This window comes from Sylvia atricapilla, chromosome 15 (genome assembly GCF_009819655.1).
Source record: "Sylvia atricapilla isolate bSylAtr1 chromosome 15, bSylAtr1.pri, whole genome shotgun sequence".
Classification (NCBI taxonomy): Eukaryota; Metazoa; Chordata; class Aves; order Passeriformes; family Sylviidae; genus Sylvia; species Sylvia atricapilla.
Genome location: NC_089154.1, coordinates 2527858 through 2553490, shown reverse-complemented (window position 1 = coordinate 2553490; position 25633 = coordinate 2527858). Strand labels below are relative to the sequence as shown.

Here is a 25633-nt window from a genome sequence, read left to right as displayed (position 1 = left end):
AGCCTCGAAGGTACTTAGGCGTGGGTCTATTAATAGCTGGGTTTCATAGCATCGAGCTCTCCAGTGAAGATATCAGGTTTGCCATCTAAACACCACACTCACAAATCACTCTTAGAAGATTCAGGGGCTTGATTTGATCCACTGCTTGTCTGATGCTCTAAAATTAATTCTGACTCAAGAGGAGAAACTTCTACTCAATTTTTCAAAGCAACGAAACTGGCTTAACTGACTTTAAAAGAATTTGAAAATCATCTTCAGGAATGACCACCACCATTCGCAAAAATGGGCATCTAGAGTTTTCTATGAAACTGGATTTTTTAAGCCTGACTTTTAGTTCAGCAGCTCAATCTTAGTTATTTACCTCTTCAAAACAAATTATCAACCCAATTTATTTAGAAATATTCTATATTCTTATTACAAAACAGACACAGGGTGGGTGGAGGACATTGACTCACTCTAATTTGTTCACTCATGTTTAACAGCACTCCACCTTTCATATATTATCATTCTTCTTGCTTATGAAACTTTCATACACAACTGGAACAGAAAGAGACATGCTAATAAAATATTTTGAAAATTTTAAATCACAAATCTTGGCAAAGAACCTGAGAGGCAGGCACTCTACTTAGCTCCACTCAGAACACTTCTGGGTGCCCAACACCTTTCTGCCTTAGGTACCATAGATCTGTCTGGACTCAGTTTCATGTAGACTTTTAGTCTCAGCTTTGTTGCAAGATTACCAGGCCCAAACTCCAAAATAGCCTTTTTCTCTTTTGCAGAAGCCCATAAACATCTACTTCTAATACTAAGGGATGTATAGTGCAAGAGCCGAGCATGTAGTTGTATAAAAGCCCTATGTAATAAGAAAACTTTGATAAGACAGCCCACAGTCAAATAAAGGGAGGCACACAGCTCTGCTGGAACGCAAGCAGACACTACATGGGCCTCAGCTGACAAGCCAACTTCCATGTCCCTGCAGAGGATTGTTTGCCTTGTTTTGGGAAGCAGACACAACAGTCATCCTAAGCATTATCTCTCCCTTACAATTAAACTGAACCTGGGTTACAATAAATCAGCACAGCAGAAGGGCAGGAGAAGACAGATTGTGACTCTGTCAGAACACAAGGAAGCTCAGGAGCTCCTGTAATCAGCGCAGCACAATTTACCTTCACACAAGGTCCTTGGCTGTCTCCAAAGGACTCTGAAGCTTCTGAGTGACAGGAGGCTGCACCACTGCCCCAAAAGCCTGTCTATCTGACAGTCACTTCCACAAGCAGCCAGTCTCAACAGAATCCTAGCACCATGGCAGCAAGCTTCCTGGCTCCCAGGGAGATGATGAAATGCTCCACGAGTGGCCTTTGTGCACAGAAGCATCACAGGGCAGGGGGAGCAGCACCAAGCACTGACTATGCACTACAACCGTCTCACAAGGACGGACACAAACCCTCACTAGTGGCTTTTGGGGTACACAGACTTTCACAAACATACTGTCCAGGCAGTTCCTCATGAAAACCCTTTGCAACAAAGGAAGCGGTAAACTGCCATTTCACAAAAAGGACCCTGGCAGAGAAGAAACAGTCACCAGAGTCTGTTAGAGAATGAGAAAATTCCCAAGACAGCATGTCTTAATTTTTTATGTTACAAGGAATAAAAAATTATACAATAAGATGTTAGATATTGGTAGTACTACTTCAAATGGAACTTTTACTATCCTCAAGACTTAAAACCAAGTAAGTTTAATTCACTAATGCCACAAATGCTAAACAGATTTAGGCAAACTATCAATAACAATGAAACTGGAACATGCAAACTCCATCAATTCCTGAGAGCAAGCCATTTTTTACTTGTAATTTAAATTTTTATTTTCTTCTATTATTCAGAATAACCAATAAAATCACTATTTTTGGTTAAAGAACACAAATCCCTAAGCAAATATACTCCACAAAGGATGTTTAACCATAGCAAGTTAAGTTCTGGTTTAAACAGGCTGAAGAGCAAAGAGCTCCAAGCTAAATCAACATTTTATTAAAACATACATTCATTTAACATTATTATTCCTTTAAAAGAGCAACCCAAAAACAAACAAACAAAAATCCCCACAAGTAATAAAACAAATATTTTACACTAGATGCTACCATCGAGCATTACGGCACGGATCCCCAAACACAGGTGTCAAACTACAGCACCACCAACAAAACCCAGGCTCACCACAAAGCAGCAGCACCGCGCATTCACATTCCGTACCTCTGGAAACGCTCTTTACAGGGGGGGCTGACAAAACCCAGCCACACGCTGAGGATGGGTGAAGCAAGCGGCGTGCCGGTTCATTGTTTACACCTCAGAGCCCGGCCCTGCCGCAGCCGCCGGCCGGGGCCGGGCCGCGCAGCCCCCGCCGGGCTCAGGGCCCTCGGCCGCGGCCCGGGCTCAGGGCGCGCCGCGGGCCGTGCCATGGGCCCAACATGGCTCCCGGGCCGACAAAGCCCGCAGCCGCCGGGCCCGCGCTCCGTCACTCGCCCCTTTGAATCCACTGCAGGCGGCGGCCCGGCCCAGCGCACCGCCTTAACCCCTGCGCCTCCGCGGCCTCCGCTCCCCGCGCACAACAAAAGGCGTGCTTTGCCTCGCCCCGGGCGCTCCTGAAACGCTTCACCTGCCCCGCGAAACACCCCCGGAGCTAGCCATCAAATCCCACCCCGACATCTTACTCTGAACGCCTCAATGTCCACACCTTAGAATCACCAAATTACAAGCCGGTCAAGCGCCGCAGATTTAAGGATATCTATACACCGCCACGTTTACTAATAGGTCAACGTAAAAAGCCTGCTAAGATCGTCAATAAAACCCTCACGACAAAAAACACCCTGCAACTCACTTCCACAACACTGGTATGAAAACCAGCAGCTAGTAATTCACCCTCATATGTAAAAGCAAGAATTAGACATTAGGATTCGCTGGGAAATTCAACAGAAGCATTAGCCTGGAATAGTCGGTTGCAAAGCACTGAAACAGAAACATTAAAAAAAATTTGCAAATAACTTCCTTTTTGCATAACCTTAAACTGAAAGCCAGATGGTGGGATGGAGGGGGCCTGCAAATGCTGCAGGAACCAGGAATTTGCTGGCTAATATTTTTCTTTCCCTATAACATATTATAAACAATAGAATTTTATTGTTTTGTTTTATTTAATTATTTTACTTTATTTTAACGCAGTATAACGTTAAATAAGGTAACGTAAAATAAGGAATGTAAAATAAGGCAAACCAAATACTTTTTCTTCCCAGCGGATATAAAAAGTTACTGGAACTGTCAGAAAACAGGCGCTTGTCCCCAGTGTTTCTGACACTTCTCTACACCTGTGGTCACTGAAGAGCAGCCAGACGTGAACACGGCATGAGGAACTCGGCACTATCACCTCAGGAGAAGCACAGCACTGAAAAAGCACATTTTGCTAGTAAAAACACGGGCAGTCACTCACTTGGCGAGCGATGCCAAACTCTTCTCCAGTAAACCCGTCTGCTAAAAAACACTTTCCCCACAAAAGCGGCTGCCCTGAGGTGACAGCCGGGGGACAGGTTTGTCTACCTGTGCTCCCCAGAGCAGAGCAGAGCAGAGCACAGCACCCATCACAGCGCGTTACCTTTGCACCAAGGCTCGGCAGCTGCGGCCAGCGCCGGCACCACCGAGTACTTATCAGCGCTTTCACAATCAGGGCGGAAAGCTGCAGGTTATAGTTTCTTCTGACCAGGGAACCCTCCAGGTGCCAGGCCCGAACGGACCGGGGCAGCGGAGGTTTGTCTCTCCTCACAGCGAACAGCGCCGACCGACACAACTCCGGGCTAACCAGGGGTCAGCGCCCGCCCCACGGCCGCAGCCCGCAGCGCCTCACGCCCCGCCGCCTCCCGAGCCGGGGGCGCCGATCCCCCGCGCGGGGAAGGCCGCAGACCCGAGACACCGCGCCCGGGGGTCCCAAGCGGCCGGACGGCGGCCACACGCGGCCCCGGCCCGGCGGGAAGCGGCGGCGGGCGGGCCGGGGCGGGGGCGGGCGGGGAACGGGCGAGCGCGGGCGGAGGGCGGTTGGCAACGGCCGGGGCGGGCTGAGCCCCGCCGCCTCCAGCCCCGCGCTCCGGGGGCGGGCGGGGGAAGCGCTGCGCGACGGGGGAGAGCCGCGGCGGGGGTTTACCTGGTGCCGGTGCGGAGAGCGAAAGGCAGAGCCGGCGGCGGCGGCGGCTGAGATTGCCCGCGCCCCGCCCGCTTTGCCGAGGCCGCCGGGAGCCCCCGCCCCGCCCGCGCGGCGCGTGCCGCCAGCGCCCCCTCAGCGCCCGGCCCGCGCGGCCCCTCACCCGGCGCGGGGCTCCGCCTCAGCCGGGCTGTGGGGGCTCTGCAGCCGGCAGTGCTCACTCAGATTTTCACTCCGGCCTCTATTGCTTGACTCACTGACTTTCCTTCCCAGTGTTTCCTCTGTTTCCTTCCTACGCGGCCTTTTTGGGGGTTTTCCTTCGCTTTGGTTCGCCGCCCTCCGCTAAGACTTTGGCTCTGGCGCAGCGCGCCCGGCCGCTCGGTGCGACTGAAGCGCTTGGGCTCCGTGTGGTGCCCGGCCGAGTCTCACCACCCAGCCGGTCTCACCATCGGGCCACAGAAACCTCCGGACAGCCACGAGTAAAAGAAATCCGAGAATGGTTTGGCTTGGAACTGACCTTTAAGCCTATCTAGTTCCAACTCCCCTGCAAAGAGCACGGCCACCTCCCACTACACCAGGTTCCTCCAAGCCCTGTCCAACCTAGCCTTGAACACTTCCAGGAATGGGACTGGTTCTTGGCAGAGAAGAAACAAGGCCCATTGTTCAAACACTCGGGGAACGTATGCAAATACATTCAGTGTGGAGCCTGTGCCTGAGTGACGTTTTTTTAAGCCTACCCGAGTCCACAGTTCTCTTGAGGGCCCAGCTGTAGGCAGAGATGGTGCAGCATCAGTGAACGCAATAGGGAATTTGTCACTTGGGAAAGCCTAACCGGGCCAAAAGTTGTTATTTACTTGTATGTGCAAGAGAAATGACTCAGCTTGCTGTGAAAGACTGGCTAATAAATATGTAATTATCAAATAATCCAAATATTTGGATACAAAATGAATGCTTAAGAAACAGGAAATGCAAGATAAACACATTGACTTAAGGTATTAGTTGATATTGATGTAGCACTGATTTTGGGCAATTCCTGTTTCTTTTAGAAGTGCTTTGCTCCAGCTACATGACAGTTTTAAGATGCTGCAGCCAGAGTTGAGCCGAGCCCGGTGACACTTGGAAGCCAGTGTCTGGTTTGGTCAGATGTGCACTCCTGCACCAGTCTCCTCCTCCTTGCATATGGCTGAGTATTTTGCACAATCACTTTTCTGGCCACTCCTTCTCTTTCTGTACTTACTCCACGCCTGTTTTCCAGTCTTAAGGGTAGATAATATTTAAAGGCTTAAGATACTCAGGGTGAAATCACCTCTTAGTTTAAATCTCCTTGAAATTCCTTGGTGGTGTGAGGCCAGGCCCTCTCAGGGATGTTTCCCACCCTGTTCCCCTGGAGCCCGGGCAGGGCAGGCAGCACTCAGCTCTGGCAGGACAAGGCATGTTGTTCTCCCAGGGTGCTGCTCCAGCTTCCCAGGCTGCTCTGACATGTCCTGAGAAGTTTTTTTTTCCATCACAGCCAGCCAAGAGGCTGGATGGAGGATGATGGCTGAAGCTGTTTTCCCTCCACTCCTCAGCTACGAGAGGCAATAGAGCTTTTTTTTAAGTTTCCAGGATTTAAGAGGAACTTGATCAAATATTCCTGGTTTTGTTAAAATAAGCCGGTGTGTACAGGGAGTTAATTTTTCCACATTTCAGAAGAAACTGCTCTGAGGCAAACAAAGATTCCTTCAAGGTTTCTCAGCATCTAACAAGTTCTGAATGAAAAGTGGGCTGACAATTTTATTGGCTAAATTGAAGCATTTAGAGAATAATGGTCAGTAAGAATCAAAATTGACCATACTGAAAATGTTCCATTTTTAACATCATAGAGGGCAGTTAAGAATTTAGAGGGGGAAAAAGCTTTCTTAACTGACACTAGGTGTGGGGAAACTGCAATTTTCAAGGCCAAACCAATCCAAGGACCACATTTCTCTAGTTTTCCCTTCCCTTCCCTTCCCTTCCCTTCCCTTCCCTTCCCTTCCCTTCCCTTCCCTTCCCTTCCCTTCCCTTCCCTTCCCTTCCCTTCCCTTCCCTTCCCTTCCCTTCCCACTGTGATTCCCATTCCCAGTGCTCTCCTGCAGTCACACCTACCAAACCTGTTCTGCTTCACACTCTGGTCCTTGCTATCAAAAGGGGCAAATCCCCACAGTGACTGAAGGTATGGAGTGAAAGTGGCAGGAAGCAGTGCAGTGAGGTGTTTCTGACTGGTAGTACTGGGCATGGCAGGCTGCTGCACAGGATGGGAGTGGTGTCCATGGCTGAGCAGATCATCATATATATGTAGTGGTACGAGAATCACGTAAAATATCTGTAAATCTGATTTCTAGCTCATTAAAGAAAATGTTTCTTGCCACCTGCATCCCTTTATGGTTAAGCTCAGCAGGGCCCTTTCCTCACACCTCTCAGACCAAGGCAGTGGGTGCTGCATCCAGAGCAGTGGGTTATCAGGTAAAGGGGGATGCAGAGCACTTCAGATCAGTTTTGCCACTAGATCTCCGTGGTCCTGACTTACAGGGGATTTCAGACATTAACAAGAAAAGCCGATTACACCCAAGGCAGGCTGGCAGAGCAGCCGTTCTCCTCACAGCTCTCATCTGCTGCTTCAGCTCAGCTCCTGCTTCTCTGGGGGATTGATCCCAGTAAATGGACACAAGCTTGTTAACTGTAATTTTTGTTGATCCTTCAGATGCCTAATAATGAAGATTTTTTTCCTTTATTTTTCTTTCTCTCTTTTTAAAACATGGTTAGAGCTTCACATGGAGGGCTGAGACACAGAGCAGTCCATGATGTATCCAGCAGAACCAGCTCTGAACCACTCTTCTAGCAAACAGTCACTCACCTTCCCTTCCAGGAATCCTAACACAGACTCTGCAAATGAAACAGAAACCTGGCTGCTCTCAAAGCCAAGCTGTTACTTTTTTGGGGGGGCAGTGCTCTGGTATGTGTGTGTGGTGCAGACAAGGGGCTTCCCCCAGCAAGATAAAGCCTGTACAACAGCCCATCAGAACTCTAACCTCCCTATATTGAACTATTATAGTACAATTTATTTATCATAAATAAATAAATAAAATAACTTCTACCACAGTGACATAAATACCTATTATGGTTGTACTGGATAGTTTTATCATAGTACTAGGTAATAAAACAGTACTATGGACTATACTTATTCTTTCTGGTTCCTCCTCTGGTTAACTTATTATACCTTAATAGCTAAATTTCTCTGCGTAGAGATTAGATTAGATTAGAGCTGTGATATGTTATTATAGCCTGTAATAACTTTGCAGTAACAGCTGGAGGTCAGTCTCTGGGAGCAGACTGCTGACACAAGCAGAGAGGTGCATTAATGCACCTTCCCCGTGGGCTCACATGACCCTGCAGGGCCAGACACCTGCAGAGTGTCTGCAATCTGCCAGAGCATTCCTGAGGAAATCTGCACATTGCCTGGATGGACTCACATGGATGATGTGATGAGTGGATGGATCTAGAACACACTTAACCACCAGCCTCTCCTAAAATGCTCTCTGATGTAGACCCTGTCTCAAAGTTTAGTTATCTCATTTGTCAGTATCCTCTCAACATCTAATTAATTGCATCTATTTAAGGTAGTTCACAAATAGATAAAAGAGTCTATATTCAGTTAGACAAATGCATGCACTTACCCAAAAACATTTGTTTTGCTGAGAACCCGAGTCCCAGGATGCTCCACAACAGGTCTTCTGGCTTACAAGGACGAAGGCAGAGGCACAGCTGCTTGTCACAGGAAGGGCAGGGCTAAAGGCTGCTTATCTGAAGTGCCTGAAAGCCTGAAAGTTTGAGATAACAGCTCTGCTCCCCAAAATTGCCCTTGCTTAAAAGTGACGTAATGCTTACGGTGGTAGTGACACTCTGTAATGTGCATGAACTAAATCTAGAAAATATAAGAGCTAATCTGGCCAAACAGGAAAAAAAAAAAACAAAACAAATTTTTTAGTTGAGTTCCTACTGATCCAGTGAAAGGTTGAGTCTCAAAGAAATTACTTTAAAATCCAGACTCATAAACCATCCCCAGGAGACTCAATAACAGTACATTTTTGTAAAGGAATTTAAGAAATTTGGGGTACATAAGTTGAAATATGGTAAACTACAAGCAAGGTTAGCGCATTGTCAAGTCCTATGCCCAGAAGACCTAATAAAAGGACACAGTGGCAGATCCCCAGTTTGTCACACACAAACAAACAAGATCAAGCAGGTGTTTAGCATGTCTCTAGGACTATTAGAATATTCATTTAAACAAGATCTTCTGGCTCTGAAGAAAAAGCTGGTTTGTTGGGTGATGTGGAGATTTTTCTTTGTGAGGCATCCCACAACGGGCTGCTCTGAAAGATAACAAAATGTTCAGCATATGGAGGAATAAGAACTTCCCAGCCTGCTGAAGATATCAAGCTTGATGAATACTTCAGCTCTTACTATTTGTGTGCTAGCTTTAGAACATCTTGAAAAACTTTGACTAGATTCCACGTCAACCAAGAATGTTCTCTTCCCTCATCCCACATTTGAAGTCTGGTTTGCAAACATCTCTGCTTTAGATCACAAGAGTAATTAAAAGCACTTGACCAACATTTGTACTGCAGCTATCATGAGGCTGTTAATCAGTGGGAAAGAATCTAAATTTTGTCAACATAAGAGGCTAAAAATATCATGCTTGTAGTAGTGTTATTAAGTAGGATTTATTTAGGGAACTTTCAAGGGAACTTTACCATAAGAACTGGGTTCTTGCTGCTGAAGTGAAACTTTAGGTTGTATCCCAGGAACCTGCTGCTTTGCAGTGCTTTGAAAGACTATTTTGAGAACAAGGTCTCTGCTAGGATAGTTATAGACTCTATTTCCAGTCTAATTTAATTGGCTTTTTAATAAATGATTAGACTAAGGAAACAATTTCAGAGAACCACAGAATAGTCAGGCTGGAAGAGGCCCCTGGAGATGCTGTATGTAGTCCCCCTCCAGCCCAACAGGCTCAGGCAGAGCAGGTTTCTCAGGGCTGTATTAAGTCAGATTTTGAATATATCCAAGGCTGGAGACTCCACAACCTCTTCACCCTATTTAGTGTTTTCTAGAGATTTTTACTTCACTCACATTTTAAGAATTTTAGCTGCCCCTCCACTCAGAGTGACTTAAATAGTTAATAGTTTTTAGTCAATTAAAATGCTGCTCAGTACAGGAACAGCTGTACTTCAGCTTTTCATTAAAAGAAAGCTGAATTTCAAAGACAGTACAAAGGACCTAAAATGAGTATCCTATTCTACAGGAATGCAAAATAGCTTTTGGATCCATAAGAAACTCCTCAACTCTTCTGTATCATTAGTATTATTGTCCCTTTCTGGAGAATTTTCAAAACAACCCACTGTTTTGTGAAGTGGCCAGAAGTTTCACTTTGCCTTTAAGCTAGGAATAAAACTTGTCTTGTGTGTGTAATCTGTCTCAAATGTTTCTTTAGAAAGGAAAGTAGACATTGCTGTAAACAGATCATGGGTTGGTTAACAATTATGTCACAGGCCTGAAAAGGTAAAGCTAGGTCAGATGGACAAACAAACACAAGCACTTCCTACAGCATAAGGAGTATGAACAACCCCCACCGAGTCTGTTTTTAGACTTGACACAAAGCCAAGGCACTTGGGAATTAGAAGCCCAAGAGCACTTTCTGTCTGTGATACAGATAATTTAAAAAACCCACATCAGATTCCTGATTTTCCATTATTTGTGTGTGCAAAAAAACCCCAGCACCCTACTCCACAATGGTGTAGACAAGCGTCTAGGAACTCCCTTATTCTATTACACAGCTGAGAATAGAAGATGACACCAAAACTTACACTACAAAGCTATCGGAGAAAACCCCAAACCAAGCTTTAACCTAAAGTCACAGAGTTTAATTTCAAAGCAATATGCAAACAAACATTGCTTGCTTTCCAAGGCACAGTGGTATAAACATAAAAACTGCAAATGACATATATTTAGTACAAAAATATAAATACTGTTAATCTAAAGGACAAAACAGCACATTTCTTCCCATGTATAAATTGTAACCAAAAAGCTTCAGCTTTACTCTGTCATGAAATGTAATAAAATAAAAATAAGAACTATTCTTTTACTGCCCACCTGTTATATCTCTATTTTATCAGCATAAATATGAATATTCAAAACATACACTTTGCTGCATTATGAAAGAGAATTTTGGCTGCTTTTTTTTCCTAATAAAACTGGTCATCACATCACATCACTGACTCTGCAAAGTGTGATTTTATCCAGTTTGAAATGCTGTATGAAAGACTGAATCCTTGCTGTATTACATTAGTAACTCTGACATTAAATTAATAAATCGTTAAATAATCAAAAAATTAAATTCCTGAAAAAACTTTTCTTCTTTAAACCTTGTATCTGAAAAACCAATGCAAAGTGAATAAAAACATTGTTTTATTGCTAGGAAATACAAAGAACTGTTCAAACTGCAAATAACATAGAATTGTGCCAATTTCACTTTCAAATGAGCCAACAGTGAATTTACAAAGGAAAAACAATTATTTCCAGCTCAGCCTTTCTTAAGCAAACAAAAATACAAAGATAATCCAGGTCATACCGATTTCACATCAGTTTCCTAACCAGAATCTCAGCAGTGATTCATAAAGCTGATTCCTTGGCTGACTGAATGTGATGTAGCAGCTGATTACAATAGATGGGTGTTTGATGCTTTTGTACAGCCCCTTCAACTTCTCTCACCAGCAGATCTGGATATAAAATGCTTCCTTCCTTTAAAACTTCTATAAGACAAAAAAAAAAAAAAGTTTTATAAATCAGTAGCTGCTTTGTGTTTCTCTACCCAAGTTCCCTCAAAGTAGCTGAAAGCAAACCTGGAAATTGTTCTACAATTGATGCAGTGATGACAACACAAATTCCTCCCTCCCCCATTTGTTGAGGTCTGTATTTTGACATTTATGTTCTTCAACACAGGCTGCTACACTAATAAATTCCAGAGGGCCCCTCCCCTGGGATATGGTCACACCCTGCAGTGGTTGGGCTCTGTGCTCCATATCCTGTTTACCATCTATAAAGTCTCTGGTAGTTCCGCCGCCCTGCTACCTCCCCTGGGAACTCTGGGCTAAACATTCACTCTGCACACAGGTAAAAGGTCAGAGCTCATCCACTGAAACCCAAAGGGAAGCTCCAACCTGGCAGGGTTATCCTCTACCTGAACGTGCTGCTTTCATAAACACTCAAAACGATGATTTAAAAAACATGGTTAAAAATACACTGAGATGACTGAAATTCTTACCGAGAACTGCTTTTTGGAGGTTTTCATCTGGGTCATCGAGATGCACCAACAGTTCTTGGTACAGAAACTCAACATGACCTTCCATTGAGGACTTCACATCACTGTCCTTTAAGCACTTAAACCAATTAGCCAAGGTGTGAGCAGCTGCCAGTCGGACATCACACGAGGCATCATCCAGACGCTTTAAAACTTCTGAAAAGGAGCAATAACCAAAATGCTCTGTGAGCAGAGGAATTGGCTTTTGCATTTGAAAAAAACCCAAATGTATTCTGTCAACATTCAAATTATTGTTGCAATTCTGATGTATTTTTGTCTTTTGAGCATAATAAATATATGTTCTATAAAACATATATTCATGTTTGCATTAATACTTATTTTTATATGTTTTAGGAACATATAAAACACTGTTCCCAAAAGCTCCTCGTTCATTGCTATTGGATGATGTTGTCCAAACATTAATAAAAGACATATACAGAAGTATTTAGATTAACTGAACATTTTCTAGCACTCCTTCTAATGAGAAACTATGGATATCTTTACATATTGCAGAACTACAGAGTTTAAGTATTTCTATCCTTTATAAAGCACAGCATTTTTATTAGATAGTAAATTATTAAACAATATGAATTATTTACACTATTAAATATTACTGTTTCAGTGAATTACTGCACTGCAGATTACGTGAATATGCAAGATGCAAAGACACATATACTTTGAGAATTATCTGATCATGTATTTCTCTAAAATAAAAATGTCTGTAGTTAGATTTCTAGTGTGCCATGTAAGAAAAAGTATCAGTTGTTAAGATGCTGAGTTAGGGAAAGCCAAATTTATTAGTATGTATAAGAAGATAAATCCTGGCACAAAGCATAGTCTTCAACTTCATCCTAAGAGGCATTACAGTTCCTAGCTCCAATCGGCAATACAAAGATCTAGATTAGAGTTTTCTTCTTTGGCTTTTTTTTTTAGATAAAAACCCAACCCACTACCTATTCAGGTCTATTTATGGTACACTGAAATGGTTTGCTCTTGGCTCTCAAACACAGCACAGAGAACAATGTGACTTCCATTTATACACTGCAGTACTGTTCTGCTCTCACTATACTTAGCACATTATTTCACATAGTCCAAACTCTGAAGCAATGCAGATGAGCTGCTGGCAAGCCCTGCATAACCCAAAGTATTGAGTGAAGTTCCACCTAGTGGTCTGATGGATAATGACGTTGGGAATACTGCTCGGTTCTGCCAAACCCTTAAAAGTTGAGCAAACTGTATCACTTTGGGTAAAAAAACAAATGTAATTCTTCAACATTGCAATCTTGATTAAAACACACAAACAAACAACACCCTCGTGCCAAATCTACCAAACCTTTACACATACCTGTGTAAGTGTTCTTAAATTTATCTGCATCAAACTGCCTCCCACAGACTTTTAGAAAAGCATCGACAATACGACAAGCCATCAGTCGAGTAATTTTAGAGTCTTCATCCATGGATGCAATAACTTGGGGCATCAGCTCATCTTTCACTTTTAAGATCTACAGGAAAAGGAATAGAAATAGGAAAAGCATAGAAAAACTATGCTTAGTGTTACAGCACTTACCATTAGCTGCGCCAGATACTTGTTTGCTTAGTTAAAAAAATCAGCTATAAATGTTACCCCAAAAATCCCTGAAGTTACAGACCTCTAATCTTGCCTCTTGGAAAATGAAAACCCACCAGTCAATCACTCAGCTCATGAACACTCAGTATACAAGCAGATGAGTTTTATGGAGCTCATATCTGTGTTCAAGCTTGTAAAATCTTTAAAACTTACTGGCCTTTAAAAGGAAAACCCCAAACTGAGCTGGGAGCAAGGCGGAGCTGAGGGCTCCGCACAGGGACCAGCAGATGGCGCCCGGACTCCGGCAGGGAGCGCCGGGCTGGGATGTGTTGGGGGTTCGGAATTCGACTTTATTCCGTCTATTTCACAGCACCCATTAAGGCCAAATAGGCATGAAGGCACCGATTCAGAAAAAAAAAAAGTTCAGCTAGAACAGTGGACTCCGATATTAACGTTTCTGTATATGTGAACTCAACCAGTTATGTGTGTTTAAGCACTTTGTTCAATTAAGGTCTGACTGTGAACATTCATTAACATTTAAATTAAATTTATTTTTAAAAAAATGACCTTGCATTTAACATATTTCCAGTGCACAATTTCCAAATGCTACTTTTGTTAGCAAAGAAGCCTCAAAAACCCCCTCAGATTCAATCAATCCTTAATCAGGGGTGGGTAACATCTCTTCAAGTGCACTCCTTGCTAGCACTCCAGTCTCTATAGGCATTCTTCATGTTCCTTTTCAAGCCTTGTCCTTTCTTAGAATCTTTAGATGTTATTTTTTTTCCCCTAAATGGACCTGTGGGCTCCAAGGCAACCAGACAACTTGTCTTTGCCACGTGACAGCACAGCACGTCCTGGCTGGCTCCAGTGCTGCTGCACAGGCTCTGCCTGCAGGTCCAGTAATGCCAAGCACCCAAATTGCTGTGTTCATAGTGGTCAGGACCTTCTACTACAGAACTGACGATCTGTTGGAAAAAAATCTACAAGATTTGATGCTACTCAGTTCTACACCTCAGTATATTGCTGGTCTTAGGTCTCTCATCTCTTACCATCCCTCCACTAGTGATTGTTTCAGTTATTAACATTCAATTACAATTAATAAATTTTATTATGAAACTTGTATGTCCTTCTGAAAATATTATTTACCCTAAGGAATTTTTCCCCCTTGCATTTATTTTGTTTTTCTGCTTAAGATTTCAAAGGATGAGAAAGAGAGAATTTACCTCTTTTGGTGAAAGCATTTCACAGTGGATGAGAGCCCAAAGGCACAATACAGCTGTAGCACGGATGGCAGCTGCTGTTCTTCCAGCATGCCACTGCAGATTAGGAGCCAGGATGTCTTTTATCACAGTCTCAAGGTAGCTAGGGAACAGCCTGAAGCCAAAAATAAGAAAGCAAAATAAAGGTTCATGAGAAAGTGATAAAGAGACTGACAGGATGTAAAAGAGAATTTTCTGTCATAGAAACATAGGCAGAGAAGGGAAATAAAAAAGGCTCTGTAAAAAAATAAACAACATCTTATAAGGCAATGTGATTGTAATGTATGTGATAAGCTTTTCACAACTTAATTTTTCTAGATAATATTTAAACAAATACCTAACATTCATAGAAAGGAGAGGCTAGACTTTCTCCCACTTCAGGCCATGACCATGACTCAGTGTTATCTCAGTAAACTACTTACCTTGTCTGTGTCTCACCTTCTCTCTCTGTGCAGTGAAGATAACACCCTGTGCAATGCTGTGAGGATTCATTAATATCTGTGAGGCCCTTTGAGACAGGCCAGTGAAAAGTATTTATAATGTGGAAAGAATGAATGCTATTGATGACACCTCAACTCCTGATACAGCACGGAGCCTACACAATATTTCAGCTCTCTTGGCTCAGAAACTTGTCTCCCCCAAAGATGAGAGGGCTGTAGGATTTTCTGATGGCACCAATCCTAATACTAGTTTTTTTATTATGAACACATAAATCTGTGATGCTTTTGCTGATGCTTTTTCCTCCTCCTCCATTGAATGGGTTGCTACAATGCTAAAATTTGCTGTGAGAGTCAGCGATTACAATAGGAAGGATTCACTCACACTCATTTAGTTACAGCTCAAACAATCTCAAATTAAGAGGAAAAAATATAGACCTGTTGAGTTAATTATTACTTTGCTGCATCGAAGAGACATTAGTGCTGGCTGTGGCTGGTAACAGGTTCAGGTTATCCCCTGTGCCTCTGCCTTCCATAGCAGCTGGCAGTGAGCAAACAGACTGAGCCCAGCCTGACTCTGTCCCACTGTGTTCAGAGCTCTGTTCAAACTGCAGCCCCCCGAGTGCCACACAGCACATCCCCACCCTGCTGCTTGGTACAAAGGGAACAAGCTCTTGTTGACTTTTCTAAGAGTCCTACACTGCCAGGGTGAATGAGGGGCCCCTTTAGTGATGTGCCAAGACACAGGGGGAACATAACAGATCCATGTTAACAACTAACAGTTACCAGTGAGTAAACTGTTCTTTAAAAAGAATCCACCCTGCAGGTAGTCCCTGTTATCCAGGTATTACCTGACTAAAGCACAAGCAGCTGCACTGCCAGGCCTCAGTTATGTGCTGACACACACCTGCAACAGGATGGAAATAGATATACCTGGCTGCTGCTTCCCCTTGGCAAGGGGACTTTGAAGAAGTCAGAGATCCATCCACTGCTGCTTCTTGTCAGCAGATGGCACTTAAGTAATAACAAGAAATCTGACATCCCATTAGACACATCTAAATCTGTAAAACCCTTTAGATGTGGTATTTTAAATACATTTTTGAGCATTAATAATTTCCTGTTAAAGAAGTTGTCAGAAAAAAATAAAACTAATGATCACCATCATTCCAAATCTCCTTTTGGCTCCAAAGCAAAAAGCAGCTCTGTGCTGTCTGTGCTACCTGATCAGTAGCTGCTTCTGTTTTCAATAAAACCTGTTAAACTGCAGCAAGAAAATGATCTATCAAAACACAAAGGTAAATTCCATCAGCATTATGTTAACCGTGGTGCTGTGCTATTTGTGAGAATGTTTGTTCTTGTGCCTTGAAACAGAATCAGTAAAGCAATATCTGGCAATTATCTGACTCAATCATGTCAGACTCAAACACAATTAGATGACCACACAACTGTGTTTAGCATAATAACCAAAAGCCTTCCTATCTAAACTCTGAGAAATATTTCAAGGAGCTAAACAAATTACTGACAGCACTGAATGTCAGAGTGCAACTGGAACTTACTACTACTACTTCCCAACACTATCTCTCATTACCATTAACATTTTATTTTTGCTGTTGTTGATGCAATTAAATTCTCCCTCTTTCCATTTTCAGATCTTACTGTTGTAAATCTGTGTAACTTAATTCTAAAAGTCAGTCATTTCCAGGAAAGGGCATACCCTGTCTGTGCTGTTTGTATTTACAGGGTTGATACTTCATTCTCAACTGGATACAAGAGAGCTAAAATGTGATCTGCAGAGACATTAATACCCTGCTGTTATGCAGATGTACAAAGCAGAGATTGGGTTTGTATTAAAATTGGTTCTATTACCTTGAATACTTAAACTTGCATTCCATGTTAATTATTTTTATACATTTTTGTTTTGCATTGGTTCCTTTTCTGCTTGTATGACAGTGCTGCACTTTGCCTTATATGTTTATGGACCGTTGTGTCTTGGGGTTTCTGTGTATGTTGTTGTTTCTTTTTTTATTAATTTAACATCGTAAACCCAGGTAATTTGACATAAAATGGGATTGGCTTTTACAAATCAAAACCACCAGAAATATTTTGCAAACAATTCTTCAAACACAAAACCTCAACATTTTACCTCCTACAAGAAAACATTTGCTGTGTCCATGGTAAGCAGGATCAAGACTCCAAAGAGGCATTTAGCCTCTTCCACTGCTGCTTCCACTGCTTTTTAGTCTTTAAGACAAACCTACTGGTAAAATTCATGGCTTTGCTTTTGTTGTCAGAGGACAGAGCCTCATTATGAGCTGGACTGAACCACCTTTCACACAAACAGGTCTGTGACCCTCCCTGGATGCATCTCATCCTGACAAAGGCCATTCACTCACACTGCCCTGAGCAAAACAACTGCCACCACTGCTGTGTGCAGAGCCGGGCTGGTGTGTGGCCACCATCATCACTGAGTGACTTAGAAACATTCTTCTGGTTTTTGCACACTGATAATTTCCCTTTCCTGAGAACTTTGCACAAGTGTTTGTACACCTAGGTTAAATTAATAATGGTAAAAGAGGCCCCCTTCGGCATTGCTATAGATGAGGAACTTCATAAGCACCTCAGTTATACTTAGATTGTACTTGCAATGCATAAATATTGCCAAGCAACAGGAGACTTACATCTTCAGTCACAATAATGCCTTATCAAACATTTAGTTTAATGCTTTTCAGACATCATGAAATATCTTGGGAATTTTAAATGCCCATTTATTGGGGTGTTTAACTATTTTCTTACAGTGACTAAAGGCAAAGTTTAGGGATTTAGGAGCTGGCAGTGAGAAAATGAAACAAAAACCCCAACAACCCCCCCACCCTATTGTTTTCCAAGAATCTCCCTTTTAGCTTTCAAACAAGTATTCTTTTCAAGCACAGCTCTTAATTTTTTTGAAAACTATCCAGATCTGCATGATATTCCTTTTAATTCCCAGTAATGGCACAGGTAGGAAGACTTCAGTGGAAGTAAATACTTCCATTTATTTATATATATATTTTAAATTATTGCATTCTACTCTCCTAATCATTGTTAAAAATTACAGCAAGAAAAATTATGCTATAGAAGGTTGTGGGAAAGTCTTTCTCCTTCCAGCCATGCTCACATGGAGATGGTTACAGGGGTTAAATAACTCCCATGGTCATAACTTCTTAATGCCACTGGAGTTTTCAAATAGCTGTGTGAAATCAGACCTCCACTTACCCCTGAGAATTGATGGTTTCACTTGCTTTCTGCAACAACTGGGATAAAACAGTGAAAAGCTTTAACCGCATCTGGGGATCTCTGTTTGGCTGGAGACCCGTCTTCAGAATGAGAATAAAGTCATCCAGAGCTTCACCTATGACAGGACCTAGCAAACAAACAGAAAGCTTTTTTTCATAATAATAATAAGTTTTATTTAGATGTTTCATATATAGGTGCATTAAAATTTCTAATATAAGTGGTGTTAAAATAGTCCTTAGCTTCCCACTCTTGCATGGCAGGTGTTGAGGCATCCATGTGACACTGTATTAGGTGGTGCATAAGCCCCCAGCTAACTCCCCACGGGCCAAGGTACCCCCAGTTTTGGCCAGGGCATGCTGAAGATCAGTTCCCCATGTCCCATTTAGTCAGCATAGCTGCACCACATTTGCCCAGGGAAGCTGTCAGGCTGGATGGAGCTCGGAGTAACCTGGAAGAGTGGAAGATGTTCCTGCCCATGGCAGGGAGTTGAAACTTGATGGTCTTTAAGGCTCCTTCCAACCCAAGCCATGTAGACAGATGGACGTGAAAAGATCACACTCACACCTTCAGGTTGTGAGATGAGAAAGAGAGAGGTTTATCTTGGGTTCAGGGTTTAAATAGGGTTTGGACTTTGACCAGCGACTGGGGGATGAAGTTGACACCTCTCCAACCCCACTGGTCAAACCAGAAGTCCATCAATTTGTCCTTCCCCCTGGAAAGGAATGTATTATTTACAAAACATCACTCTTGGTTTATCTTACAATTCCTGAGAAACTCCAGTACATAAATGTAAAACATCAGAAGGCTGAAAACTCAGGGTGACAAAGCCATTCTATCATTTCATGACTGTGAAATGGATCTATCCATGACACCCCAGAGTTGCTGGGATCATCAGCACCAGAGGGCATTTTGGCTCTTTTTGGAGGATTAATGTTGTTCCCTCGTAACCCTGCTAGTCTGAGGCTATGCACAAAGCTTTGGTTTTCTTAAACTTAATAAAAACTACACTGGATCTGGCATGACTCTGACACTCAGGACACAGCAGCCTTAACTACACTGTTTTCTTCTTTCAAGTTTTTCCACATGCAGCATTTGAGATGTTCATGACTCCTGGAGGCATAGGAAAGGGCTTGTTTGAAAGGATCAGCTTCAAAACTTGGATAATACAATTACTGCAGCAGCATTCCTTTTCCCTGTTTCAATATTGCTTATTTTCATCTTATGAGACAACCTAAAACAAGATGTATTTTAGAAGTTATTTGAAATAAAAATATCTTCTAAATTAATTCCTTAGTTTGTTAATATTTTCACTCCTATGATAGATTTAAAAAACAAACAAACAAAACTCTAAGCTGTTATCCCAACATTTTAAGAAGTTATTTCCACACAACTGAGGGAAATATATGCCTTTCTCCTTGATGACTAACATCTGCCTGCTTTTAAAGAGAAAGAGTACATAAAGACTGTACACATGCTTTATTCTGCAAGTGTAGAATGCTCTTTCTGCTCTATTTTTGCAATAAACTACTTTCCTTTAGGAACTTCTTCAGCTCTGCATCCTTAAGATGCACATTCCATTCAACTCCACTAACTCAGAAAATCCTTCCAGAGGAGACACAACACTGGTATTTATGATGACAAGAATATTCCTCACACATGGGATGGACAGATTGAAGTACTCAAAATCCAAACCAGGCTCAATAGCATTTAATAATATCTGGAAATTTAATGTTTAAAATAATAATGAAAAACCTCAAATCTTCACTGTCTAGACTGAAGCAATACAGGGTGTTGAACTGCAGTTTGCTAAATGTCTATGCCAACAAATAGGTCTTTACTTTCACAGCATTTATTCAAGATTGCTTCATGTGAGTTCTGAGACATTCACAAGATACTACTACTATATCAAACTGATAACAGCAAATTCAACAGATGGAAAATAAACAAAATAAACTACATTGCTAATTTCAGCTTAAGCATACGCTCCTGAAAAACAGTAAAAACTGGGAAATATGAATTGAGTAAAGCTGATTAAATTGATTAAAAACAACATTATGTGTGGGAATGAAAAGAAAGGGAAAAAAATAGCTCTAGGAGCTGCTGTGTCAGACAGAAAACACAGACAATAGCATATTACCAGTGTTGGGTGCAAGCCAAAATGTTTGCCCAGACATTTGATGATTTATTTAGCATTAAGGAAAACAGAGACAACTGTCTAGAAGTCCCTCAGTCATGGAAATGGGAGCACAAATATACAGAAAAGTTGGCCTCTCAAATCCTGCACTGAAGTAACTTCTTGTTCTTTTCGCAGATGAAAACCAAAAAAAGTACTTATGCTGGTTGCTGCACAAACCAACAAGTGGTTGCTTCACACAGGTTTGATGGGAGGTTTATTTGATATTCAAAGATTAAATACAGAAGATACATTTCTTTAAAATATACCTGTCCATATCTAAGTATGTGCAGTAGCCACAGTGATACTTCATGAAGTGACTGGCTCCATCCCCTTTACAACCAACAGAAAGGAAAAAACAAATAAACAAATAACAAATAATATTTCATTTTAATAATCTTAAAATGTGTGTCTAAGTGAAAAGCACTGCCTGTCACCACGTCCCTTGGTGGAGAAGCCAGCTGGGCAGCAGAGGAGTGCTCACTGTGCAGGACTGAAGGTGTGTGAGATGTACACCAGAGTGTCACTCACCTCTGCACAGCCACGTGCTGGACAGCAAGTGAGGAAGTGTCTGTCAGAGAGAGGTGGTGTCCTCTGAAAGACTAGTGAATAGGTGGAATAAAAGATGGAGTTTTGGACACAAAGCTACATGAGTGTCTATCCCCTTAATCCTCACCTGTTTCATTCACCTGAAAGTGCACTTTTCCTTAATTGCTTTTAGCATTCTCCCTGCAGCCACAGAATCTTTGGGAATTTGGGCTGCTTCAACATTTCTTTTGCTTTCCATTATGTTCTTGTGAAGGTTATGAATATTACACTGTTCATTACAAAACACAAGCTGTCTGCAGGCTCTGGAGATTCTGACTGGAGTTTTTTAGAACTAAATAAGTCGTACCTGAATGGGTTGCAACGACCTCAAACTGCAACACCTCTGGGGAATAGCAGGTCCACCCTTCACATGACACTGAAACCCACTCCAGCAGCTGAATTATGTGCTGCTTGTAGAGACAATGGAAACTTTCCAATTGCTGCACTTCAGCTAATGAAGACATTGTTTTCTCCACCTGTGAGAACAGAGACAGGATACTTAACTGAAACCATTAAAAAAACCCCAAACTCCCTTAAAACTCATTCTGTAAGAACAGAAGGGACATGAGAAGATTTTCATAGTTTCTATTAAACAATCAAGGCTGATATTTAATGTCTCTCTATACTAAATCCATTAACTTTTATTTGAAGTGAAACATTTGTCCTGATTTCGAAATGAAATCATCAGGAACACAGCAACCTAACAGCAAAATGAGAGAGTCTCTAATCCATGTGCAGACCTATCCAAAACCCAACCACATCATAAAAAATGCTCTTAGTGGTTTTAAAGATGTAGTGATTTTTCTCCTTAATTTAAGAATGCTTTAAAGCATAAACATAGGGGGAATTTCTTACAATCCCAAGCCATGGCAGCTTCCAGAAACTATTGCTGCTGCAGGTAAGAGAAGACATGGCATTTCCCCTCTTCCCTTTCTCCCCCCAATTCTAATTATGAAAGATAATAGCAGTAGCTGGGCAGGCTCATCTTGAATTTCTCAACTCCTGTAGCTTACAAGCACCAAAACTCACTGTTACATCAGAAATACCTTCTTCATATTTAGAGTTAAGACTATTCCATGAGACATGCAAACAAAACATGTACAAAAGAAACATGTAAAAGAACTACTAAATGAATTCCAGACATGAGCATGCTTGGCAAGGATGCCCATAGATTTTCCTAATCACTCGCAGCAGATGTGTTTCAAAGCAAATGAATATTTGCTTTTACAGTTCCTGAAGGCTCCTACCAGAAGTATAAAACTTCTCCAAGGAAGACATTAAAAGCATGCTGGAAGCAGGATCTGTAGTCTTGGTGATTTCAGTAGACTGTGAATCAAGAATGGGGAGCGAGGCACTGTTAGGAACCTCACCAAGGAATAACATGTTCTGCCAGCAGGGCCAGTTCCAGCAGGGAAAGATGGAGTGCAGTGCTGGGAGTGACATCACTTGATTCCAAGTGCTTCAGTAGAACTACTAATTGTACTCATATTTTTAATATTTTTAAGCTGAATTCAACCACACAAGTTAGCTCAAACATGTCTAGGACTTTTAGACTCTTCCAGACTAATCACTCGCCAGACAAAGATGTTTTTATGGAAGTAACAGATGTGGAGAAAATAAATGAGAATTCTAAGAAAAAAAAAATAAATCAGGATTTGCTAAGGACAAAGGTTACTCTTTAAGCAGGTTTGCCTGCCTCAAGCACAATAGATTTCTCCTTTATGGAAGGATTCTGCCAGACAGCCAAAACAACTCAGAAAAATGAATATTTTACATACAAGCTACTTGTAAATTAATTGGAACATTTCACAGAATGTGTCAGGACAGAAACTATTCCCCATTATTAATCCCACCATAACACATAACACACAAGATTTTTTTTTTTTCATTGAACGAGAGATACAAAATAATACATTGTTCACATATGATTTAAAGTAAATTCTGTGGTTTCAGGAATGCAATTAAAAACAATAAAAGAGAATAAATTAAATATGTCAGCAGACTGATGCATGTTTTCTCATTAAGCAGTGTCTCACAGTTAAATAAAAATAAGTAGCAAAGGTGATTTTCTTTCTCTATTTGAAAGCTAACAAGTTTAATGACACAGTATTTTCCTGCTAATATTCAGTGTGCTGAAAGATGAGCCAGGAAAGCACAGGGCACTCAGCTTTAGGTCACCAGTTAAATCCCTGAAAAAGGGATTTAAGTTAAAGCTGAAATCATGTCTAACAGACTCTCCCAACTGATCCAGCTTCAGTCTCTCTGGGGCTGTGCCCTACCCTCCTCCTCGTGCCTCTGCTGTGCTCAGTGGTGCTCTTGGTCCATTCCCTCAGCCCCACACAACCACAAACATGATGGACACAAAGCCAAAAATCAGGCCAGACCTGAGCGTTCACCACGAGCTCACAGCAGTTGTGGTCTCCACTATCTCAGTGGTCTTCTGTCCCCTTACACACAGCCTGAATTAAAGTTTTATAATGCAAAATTTTGAATCATTTATGTTTATGCTCAAAATCTTTTGAGTCTGAATATAGATTTCCTTTCTGAACAAAAAAATACATACTCATACAGCAACTGTGATACTTTTGTTCTACATGTTCCTAAGCTATTTTAACAGGGACTTCTTGCCTTCTCCAAGCTGTACAGCTCACTTTGAAGTTTTGGAATAATCAGTAACTGGAGAAAAAAATAAAATTCAAGCCATATTTGTCTTTGTGACAATTTTGAAATATTGCAATTATGTAATCTCACTGCCAGATTTTGTATGTGTCTAGCTGAAAGAAAGACTAATGAGAAAAAGGACTCTCATCCAAAGTACTGTCAACTTAAAAAATCATCTGGAACTGCAGGAACATCTTAAACCTTTAATAATCTCAGGAGATTAAGTTTTCCATTTATGAAAATCAGGATTTATCTCCATGAAACTGCTTTCTTCGTAGGAGTATGAAGTTCTAAGGTTTTAAATGGACATTGCTGACTTTATAGACCACTGCAAGGATAAACAGGCAAGATACCACAAAACATTCCAGATCCATCTGTCTAAGCCTTACCCGGACCGATTTTTTTTTTTGTCTAAAAAAAATCCCCAAGCAAACAAACAAAAACTCCAGCCCTCCCCAAATCCCACTCTCCATGAGACAGATCATCATCCCACCTCTCTTTGACCTGTGAAGTCTTTTCAATACTTGTTTCAAGCTTTGTTCCAGTTTATTTCTTTCTAAAGAGCTTTCTTAGAGAACATCTCCTCGGAGGCAGCCTGTCAACTCTGGGGCCATAAATACTGATGCTACACAGGCCTTTGGAATACCATGCCTGGGAGCAAGAGGGAAGGAAGTGGAATAGCCACTGCACTTAAGGTGTGTGTTTGAAAAAAGACAACTGGGATAGGTCATAATTGTACTGCATGAGGATGGCTTGCTGATTTATATGATATTTAGCTCGAGGAAGAAAGAGGAAGAGAAAAATAAGGGGGGTGAGATCATGCTGAGCCAAAAAGGCTCATCTATTATCTGGGCATGTACAGCTGTCCTTGATTTTAAAGCATTCCTGTGACATTTAAACTTTTGTTTCTTGTGGGGAGGTAAAAAGGTCAACTACTGTAAAATCAGTCTGATATTTGGCTTAAGATGAAAAAAATCACTATGAAACCATCACACTTTTAAGACTAGTAGTACTCTTGACCTCTAAGTGAATTGTTCTTTAACAGCCAGAAAACAAATTTCAGTTTTTTCCTGTATATTCACAGTGACTTATATCCACTAAAAAATAAACATCAACAGTTCAACCAGCACCACCAGCATGCCCAAGGCAGAATTCAGAACAAACGTAAAATCTTGAACACTTCTTGTTCCAAAACTTTACCTAACTATGGACAGGTGGTTTATACCCACCCAAATAAAGTGCTCCACTAGGCCCATGGCTGCTTCCACCCAGCTCCAAGATTCCCATGCTCCAGTAATGCACCTCAAGCCATCTATTCTGAAACCTAACCTAAACACACTTACAGAAAAAGAAAATGATAGTTCTAACTGCAGCTACAGACCCATACTAGATGCTTTTGACCACAAAATAAAACTGAACTCCAGAGCCTTTTCTGGAACCAGAATGTATTTTAACTCTATGAGCTCTTAATCAAAGTTATGAAGAAAGATAATTATCCAGGCTCTCCTGTCCCAAACTGTAAACCCAAATCCAGACTTAATTCTGGTACTAACCACATACAGTCTGTACTGTCAGAGATGCACAACCTCAGACTAGCCACAAATACTCCACCACAAATAATTATGGCTTTGTTTCCACAGAGTGTCTTATCAATAGACACAGAACAACAAAATATTAAACCAGTTCATAGTTTACCTTTTCTTTAAGCTCCTGAGAAGATGGTATTGCCATTATGGTCACCAAAACTTTCATCAGCTGCAAGCTAATTTCTCTGCAGTCTTCCTGGCACACTTCAATCAATGCTTGTACACAATAAAGCAGCTGCTCCATATAAAAGACCTATTTATTAATAAAAGCACATATTTATTATGTTTTCTTAGCAAATATAATGTTTTCTTTAAAGGAGAGATATAGGAAATAACTAATAAAATCTGAGCACTGTATAATCCCTTACATTGGTAATTCCATGTTAGTTCTTCTAATTACCTATATCCTACTTTTTACAGTATACAATATAATCTTTCTCCCACACTGTTTGTGTTTACCTTGTCCTGTTAACAATTTAAATGACCCTGATCTTAATCACACAATGGTTCCCCTGGTGAAGGGTGAATAAAAACATCAAAGCA

General features: G+C 41.5%; 2 protein-coding genes across 3 annotated transcripts in view; both read right to left on the bottom strand.

The window, feature by feature from the left end:
• The window catches only part of SUN1 (Sad1 and UNC84 domain containing 1), a 33086-nt gene extending 25081 nt beyond the window's left edge, over positions 1 to 8005 (bottom strand). The window contains 1 exon segment of the mRNA XM_066329722.1: positions 7867 to 8005. The gene's annotated coding sequence lies outside the window, so the exon portion shown is untranslated.
• Positions 8006 to 8069: 64 nt separating this feature from the next.
• Positions 8070 to 25633, bottom strand: part of DNAAF5 (dynein axonemal assembly factor 5) — a 29106-nt gene continuing 11542 nt past the window's right edge. The window contains exons 7-14 of one of the 2 annotated variants that reach the window (XM_066329707.1): positions 25200 to 25343; positions 21151 to 21319; positions 18062 to 18209; positions 14337 to 14487; positions 12892 to 13048; positions 11511 to 11702; positions 10818 to 10998; positions 8070 to 8562 (exon numbers count right to left, since the gene is read on the bottom strand). In XM_066329707.1, the coding sequence (XP_066185804.1) occupies positions 10859 to 10998; positions 11511 to 11702; positions 12892 to 13048; positions 14337 to 14487; positions 18062 to 18209; positions 21151 to 21319; positions 25200 to 25343 (1101 nt within the window). In that variant the 3' untranslated portion in view covers positions 8070 to 8562; positions 10818 to 10858. Of the gene's footprint in view, positions 8563 to 10088; positions 10999 to 11510; positions 11703 to 12891; positions 13049 to 14336; positions 14488 to 18061; positions 18210 to 21150; positions 21320 to 25199; positions 25344 to 25633 lie in introns of those variants that run through there. The other variant, XM_066329706.1, reaches the window with a different exon arrangement.